Source organism: Crocuta crocuta, unplaced genomic scaffold (assembly GCF_008692635.1).
Source record: "Crocuta crocuta isolate KB4526 unplaced genomic scaffold, BGI_CrCroc_1.0 scaffold7, whole genome shotgun sequence".
Lineage (NCBI taxonomy): Eukaryota > Metazoa > Chordata > Mammalia > Carnivora > Hyaenidae > Crocuta > Crocuta crocuta.
The window spans coordinates 10,653,062-10,660,492 of record NW_027531904.1 but is presented as its reverse complement, the minus strand read 5'-3'; the positions used below and the strand labels follow the sequence as shown (position 1 = coordinate 10,660,492).

Genomic DNA, 7,431 nt, shown 5'->3' with positions numbered 1-7,431 from the left:
CCCCCCCCCCCCCGACCCCCGCCCCCAGAGGCCAGGAGCGCCGACCCGGCTGGACGGCATCCCGTCGTCCTCAGCCGGACGCGCCCCGCGGAGGACCCCCCGCCCCCGGGGTCACGGGAGCTCGCGGCTCTGCAGAGCGGGCCCCGCGGCGACTCCGGGGTCACTGGCGCAGGGAGAGTGAGCTAGGGGCCTATGGAGGCTTTTGCGCTGTCTCTAGAGGAGCCAGTGGTGCCGAGTGTAGGCGGGTCCGAACCCCACTTTCTAGACGCGCGTTATTGGACCTGTGGGTCGCGGTTTCTGCGGGTTCGCGTGAGGATTAAATGCGAACCTGTCGCCCCCATGCAAGCGGATCCAGCTTGACCGCTGTTCCCGGCCCTGGCCCTCCGGGGCTCCTGGGGTCCCTCACAGGCTAACGTAGCCCTAGAGCCTGGGGCGTCGAGGACCGCGCGTTCGCAGTAGCTTAGAGGGAGGGGCGCATTTGCGGGCGCGCGGCCTGTGGGATCTGGGGTGTCCCGTGAACTTGCCTCCAGCTGGGCTCGTGGGGTGGGCGCCCTGAGGCTCCCTGGCTGATCAGATGAAGAAAGGAGCTTTCGCTCGGTGAGTGTAGTCTGACTGGGAGACTCTGAAAACTGGGCCTTCATCAACGTTCCTGGGTGGGGAAAGCAGGTTCCCTTGGATTTCCTCATGGTGTTATTTGCTTCCATTTCTGCTCCCAACCTTCAGGGCCAGCTCCTGACTGGGCTCTGCAAACCCCAGAACCCCAGAGTCTGCCTGCTCCGAAGAGCCAAGAGCGTTCAGGAAATAATTGCGAAATGCAGCTCCTGGCAGTCGGCCCCTCCCCCACGGCTGATCTTTGACCCCCAGGGCCGCCCTCCTGGGGGCCTGGGTCCACAAGAGCCCTTGTGTGGTTTCACAAGGCCAGGCCTGACCAAATATTGCAAGGACACAGTTAACACTGGGTCCCCTGGACGGGCATGAATACAGTGCAGCGGGTTAAACCTTGACCTGGGTCAGCCAGCCACGCTCTGCCCTTGGCACAGCACTGATACTCTGCCCTCCGCCCGCATCCCTGCCTNTATTTCCGGGGGGGGGGGGGGGGGACAGAACAGTTAGAGACACTTGCAGGACGGGTGCTCTGACTTGCCTTCCCCGAGGACTCTGGGATTAATGCCCCTCGGACCCCAGGCCCCTGCTGCTGGCACATTAGAAGTTGCAGGGACAGCCCCTAGGGAGGCCCGGGAGACGGAGCCCCTTCCCGAGGCCCTCTGCAAAGAACAGTGCCCCTCTGGCCTTTTAGAAGGTTCAGGATGTTCGAGTAGGAGCACTGGAGCTCTCCCTGCCCACATTGCACATTCCAGGGGTCGTGCTGGCCTCGCCAGGCAGGCGCGGTTGCCAGCGCACAGCCTCCTGCCCTCCCTGCCAGTGGCCAGAGCTTCATAATGTGGGCTGAAGAGCGGGGACTCCGTCCAGCCCCGCTCTGTTCATTCTTATATTCAGTGAGTGCTCACGAGCCCCAGCTCTGGGCCGAATGCTGGGCAGGGAGCTGGGGACCAAAGGCACACAAGGCACCCTCCCTCCGTCTCAAGGTGCTCATGGATTGGTAGACCGTAAGAGGCTCTCTCTGGGAAGACGACGATGGTGGCTTCTGAGATGTGGGCACCGAGGTAGTCTGGAGCCGACGGCCAAGTTGTTAAAAGTCCCTGTAGTCTGGCCCTGCCTCTGTCTGCTGGCCCTCCGCTCCCTCTAGCACACTGACTGCCTTTCAGTTTCCGGAACATTCTAAGAGTATTTTTCTGCCTCAGGACTTTAGCACGCATTGTTTCTTCTATCTCACCCAAGGAGCTCCCTGCTGCCCTCCAGCCACACCTCTTATCTGACACCGCTCCCTGTGCTGCCTTTGTTTCTGCACATTGGACACCAGTCCCTCCTCTGTCCCAGCCTTAGTTAGTGTCCTGCTGGCGTGGGGTCGAGGCTTCATAAGTGTTTTTCGCCCTAGTGAATGTCTGATGCCTCGTGATGAGAGATTTACAGATATTGATTTTCTCACAACAAACCTGCCCTTATGTTATTGTTCCCATTTCATGGGGGAGGAAACTGAGGCTCAGGACAGCTCAGAACCCTGCTCCAGGTCTCACAGCCAGTAAGAAGCAGAACTGGGGTTGGGCCCCACATCTGAGGGCTTCCAAACCAAAAGCTTCCATGCTTTTCCCTCCTTGTCACCCTGGGAGTTGGTAAAGCTGTCCGCAGGCGATGGTGCAACACAGGGAACGCACGTGCATTCTCCTGAAATAAGCGGGAGATCGCTGCCGAATCTGGCCCTGGGGTTAGGGGCCCCGAGGCCCCCAGAGGACCAGGGCTGTCCCAGGTGGTGGGATGGTGTCCTGGCCGGGCCCCAGGCCCCCCTTCTGACCTCGCACTGAAGAACACAGCGCCTGACATTTATTTATGTTTATGCTCTATTTTTGAAAAGATTTTAGTTTTAAGTAGCCTCTGCACCCAACACAGGGCTTGAACTCACGACCCCGAGATCAGGAGTTGCATGCCCCACTGACCGAGCCAGCCGGCGCCCCTTCCCCACATTTAACGTAGCGGACTCGCTCTCCTTCTGTGGGTCGTCAGGTCCCCGCGTGGAACACGAGGGCAGCTTCTGGGCTTTGCTCGCAGCTGGGCCTTGGAAGTTGGCTCCTTCTTACCTTCAGTGGGCTTGGGGGCCAGGGTCAGAGAGTGGCTCAGGGGTCTGCCCTGCACGACCCCCTGGCGGGTGGCCACGGAGGTCTAGGTTGCTCATCTGCCCATCAATTGCATCAGTTACCATTTTCCAGAGGGAGAGACTGAGGCCCAAGGAGTTAGCGGTGCATCTGGGAGTGAGTGGCCAGTGCCCCCCGGGCCCACCTGCAGGGTGAGGGTGTGGCTCCTGTCCGGCCCGGGGCCCCGAGGCTGACCACGGAGAGAGGGCCCCGTCTCGCCCTGCTGCCCCCTCTGGGCTCTCTGCGGCGGAAATGCAAGGCTGGGCGTTCAGGAGGGAGGGAGGGTCACCAGCGCGCTCAGGACGGGCCCCCCGAGGGCAGGCCTTGGTAAGGGACGCAGACCAGACCGCCTGCTCCTTCCCACTCCGAGAGTGTTCACTTTATTTCCCGGTCCGTGAACGTGGTGCTTGTCCCGTAAGGAGAGAGGACTCCGGGTGCTGCCTGGGCGGAGGTCACTGGGGCTACGTCAGTCGTCCGGGAGGCAGAGGGGTTGGGGCGCCGTGCTAGGCTCCAGCCCCCCGTCCCTCTCCACAGCGGCATCCAGAGGGGCCCGTGGGCTGTTCATAGACACTTCCGGGTAAAGAAGCGCATCGGGCTGCGGCTTCCCCGTGCTGACCATGCCGTCTCCCTCCCAGCCGAGGCGGAGGATCGGCGTGGCCATTGGCGACCAGATCCTGGACCTCAGCGTCATTAAGCACCTGTTCACGGGGCCCGTCCTCTCCAAACACCAGGATGTCTTCGATCAGGTAGGCGCTGTGGCCCGGCTTGTTACAAATGCCACCGGGAAATCTTTACGTTCCGTTTCAGGCGAGAGGAAGTGCCTTCAGGGGCCCCGGGGGCGGCTGGGGCGGCACCTGGGAGGGAGGGGCGGGGCTGCGGCGCCCGGCCTGTCCCCGGCGTCCCGCGATGAGGCTCCCGGTAACCGCGGCAGCCTCTGCGTCCCCGCAGGCCTGGCGCCTCGACGTGCGCCTCCCGTTCCTGGGTCAGGAAGGGGGACGGTGTGTGTTGATGTGTCCCGTGTGCCAAGAGCTGGGCACACGGCCCCGTGCGCGGAGCCGATCCCCGCTAGGCGGGTGGGGCCTCCTCTGCGCGACTCTCCCTCGACACGTGGCTGCGGCGCCCCGGCCCTCAGGTCCCGCGGGGCGGGTCCTGCCCTGCCTCCCTGGCCGACACCCCACTCAGGACGCGGGTGGAGGGTCCGTGTGGACCGTTCCGTCAGGCGTGTGAGGGCCTCCACCTTCCTGACCAGGCAGCCCCCCCAGATAGCAGCTCCCAGGCCCCGTGGCCCGTGTGCAAACCCGCGGGGGCATGACGCCCCATCGGGGGAGGGGACTCCTGTCCCCGGCTGGAAGGGCAGCTGGCGGAGCTGAGAGGGGGGCCCCGGGCGTGAGGGGGCCCCGCCTGTCCCCGTGCCATGTCCTGTCTCTGCTCTGGTGCAGCCGACTCTCAACAGCTTCATGGGCCTCGGCCAGGCCGCCTGGAAGGAGGCGAGGGAGGCCTTGCGGAGCCTGCTGTCCGCCAGCTGCGCCAGGCTCCGGGACGACGCAGACCTTCGGAGATGGTGAGGGGCACGTGGACCCCGGCGGGCAGGGAGGAGGGGGCGGCGTGGCGGCCACGGCCCCTCCCAGGGCTGCGCACAGGCGGTTCGGGCCCGTCCCCTTCCTCGCTCAGCCGTCCCCCGTCAGCACCTTCTCCAGAGGAGGCGTAATTCCGCCCATTTTCTAGGGAGGAAGATGGGAACAGCGAGGAGGCCCCCGGGCTTTGCAGGCAGTGTGGCCCCGGGCCTGCCTGGGGGCCCTCGCTGCAGATTGTGAGCAGGGTCCCAGGGCTGGTTTGGGCCGNTTCCGCTACAATGCACCTGCCAGCCGCCATAGGTGAGTGGGGGCCCTGGGCGGCGGGGGCCCTGCGCTGCTGTGTGGAGGGGGAGGTAATGGGGGAGGGTTGGGCTTCACCCCTGCCGTCACTGACGCAGGCCGATCTGGAGGCCGGAGCCCTCGCTGGACGGGTGCCGTCCGCTGGGGTTTGCAGGTGCCCACGGGCCCCTCCCCAGCAGATCACCCCGTCCCGGCGGCCACCCCCTCGGGAAGAATTCCCAGCTCATCTGTGAGTGCAGGGCCTGGGGCGCCCCAGCTTCAATCAGCAAGTTGGGAGTTGGGCAAACTGAGCTGAAGCGGAGGGAGGTCTCGGCCCTCACCTCCCGGCCCCCGGCTGCCGGCCTGCTGGGTTTGCCGGGGCATCTGTGCGCTCGGAGGCTTCCGGAACGCTGTGTCCGCCCCGTTTGTTTCTGTGGCCTCTGGAAGCCTTCCTGGTAGAGAGTGTCCTTCCCAAAGACAGACACACGGTGGATCAGGACCCCCCCCCCGCCCCCGGGGGTGGATGGTTAGAAACNCCTTTGTCCCTGTTTGCTGCCGCGCCGGCCCCACTGTCCGTCCGGTCCGTCTGTCCGTCTCTGGTCTCTACAGGTTCTTCGCGCAGGCCCTGCGTGTGCGCCCCGACTGCCGTTTCCTCCCCACGTTTCCGCTGTTCTTGCCCTTATGGTTTTCATACCCCGTATTTTTTATTAAAGAAAAATAAACTTTTAGTTAAGGAAGGCTTACAGGTTTTTAAAAATTTTTTAATATATTTATTATTGAGAAACAGACAGAGCGTGAGCAGGGGAGGGGCAGAGAGAGGGAGACACAGAATCTGAAGCAGCTCCAGGCTCCGAGCTGTCAGCACAGAGCCCGACGCGGGGCTTGAACCCACAAACCGAGAGGTCATGACCTGAGCTGCAGTCTGACACTGAGCCGACTGAGCCCCCGGTGCCCCAGCGTCCGAATGACGTTTAAGTGTCCGTCAGGGGCACCAAGCACACGATGCTGCCTTCTTGAATCGCGAGGCCCCAGACTCACTGCAGGCACCGCCAGGGGCTGGGGCCTCCTCTCTCCCCATCACCGCCCTGCGGACACCACCCTGTCCAGCCCCTTTTTAAGTGATGTGATGGAGACTCACGCAGACATATGAAAACAAACAAGAAGCAGAAACAGTGAAGTTAGTATTTTTTAATTTGGGGGGTGGGCTCTGCGCTGGGCTCCTCCCAGGCCGTGGGGTCGTGTTGCAAACTGCGGCGGATTCTAANCTATTCCTCCCCCTCCTCCCACCCCTACCCCCTCCTCCACCTCCCCTCGGGAGCCCAGACCGCGCTGTGGGAAGCGGCCACAGGCCGCGAACTCTGGAGAGGCCCCTCGCTGCCCCGGGCGTCCGGCCACCCCTGGGGTCTGCTGTGTGTCCTCCGCAGGTGACTACACAGACTTCTACTCCTCCCGCCAGCACGCCACCAACGTGGGCATCATGTTCCGGGGCAGCGAGAGCGCGCTCATGCCAAACTGGTACGTCCGGGCCGAGTGCGAGAAGCTAAGGAGCCCTTCTCGGGGCAGAGACGGGAGGGCGCGGCCCCGCGTGCGGGCAGTCAGTGCCCCCTTGGCGTGGAGAGCAGGGCTGGGAGCTCCGTCCCCGAGCCCCGAGCGTGCGACGTCCGTCTGGGCCCCTTGGTCGGCGAGTGCTGGCTCTGCGGGCGCGCCCGACCCGCTGTCTGGAAACTCTCGCACCTGGGTCTCAAGCGTGGTCGCTCACGGCGAGAGTCACACAGCTGCTCGCGTGGTCTCCAGGGCCCTGACCTCAGCCCCGGGTCACGGGAGGGAGCACAGGCTCCAAGAAGCCTTGAAGGGGCCAGAGGCGGCTCGGAGGCCCTGGGTCAAGGCCGTGCCCCACGGGGAACCCAGAGCCGAGACCCTTGCCATCTGTGGTGTCCTCTGGATGTGGCGGTGACTCAGGACCCAGTGGCCAGCGGGCACCCCGGGCCAGCAGGCAGGGCCACATCTGGCGGGTGCGCAGGCTGGGGGGACTCGGAGCGTGGCCGCTCCAGGCCGGGTGTGGGGCCGGGGCCACTTCGGCCGCAGGTGAGAGCCGGCGGGCCCTGAGTGTTCGACGCGGGTCCCCAGCCCGGCCTGGGGTTACTGTGTGTGTGTCCTTCATCACCCAGGAGGCCCGTGCGTCTTGTGATCGGCCCGGGCGCCTTCCCCGTGCCCAGCCCAACCCCCCTGTCCCGGGCACCACGCCGGTCCGTCTTTCCTGCCCTCTCACAGACACTCCCGCACGCGCTCCCAGACAGCCTTTCCCTGTGGTCACTGTCCTTTCATTAATTTGAAAGAATGTTTTAAATCTAATAGAAACGGGCCCTTCACCGTGTCGCGTGTTGTAAATGTTTCCTCCGGATGTGGCGTCTTTCTCCTGCGCTGTCTTTGTCAATACGGGCCTTTTACATTTTTATAAAGTCAAACGTGTATCATTTTATAAATGTTTATTTTAGAGAGAGCACGCGTGTGAGAGCAGGGAGGGGCGGGGCCTTAAGCCGGCTCCACAGTCAGTGAGGAGCCCGATGTGGGGTTCGATCCCGAGACCCTGAGATCCAGGCCTGGGCTGAGATCAAGAGCCGGAGGCTTAACCAGCTGAGCCAGGAGCCCTGTGCCCGCCCTGTTAGTGCTGAGCCGTGTCCGTGGCTCGTGCAGCCCACGTTTTGCTCATGCATTTGTTGATGGGACACTCAGCAGTGCTTTTGGATTTTTTTTTTTTTAAAGTTTATTTATTTTGAGAAAGAGAGAGAGTGAGCAGGGGAGGAGCAGAGAGAGAGAGAGAGAGAGGGAGA

General features: G+C 63.4%; 1 protein-coding gene across 1 annotated transcript in view; it reads left to right on the top strand.

Annotated features, from left to right (window-relative positions):
• Positions 1 to 7,431, top strand: part of FAH (fumarylacetoacetate hydrolase) — a 19,344-nt gene that overhangs the window by 419 nt on the left and 11,494 nt on the right. Inside the window, exons 2-5 of the mRNA XM_077774287.1 lie at positions 3,383 to 3,493; positions 4,187 to 4,308; positions 4,473 to 4,621; positions 6,025 to 6,115. Coding sequence (XP_077630413.1) covers positions 3,383 to 3,493; positions 4,187 to 4,308; positions 4,473 to 4,621; positions 6,025 to 6,115 — 473 coding nt within the window. The remainder of the gene's footprint in view (positions 1 to 3,382; positions 3,494 to 4,186; positions 4,309 to 4,472; positions 4,622 to 6,024; positions 6,116 to 7,431) is intronic.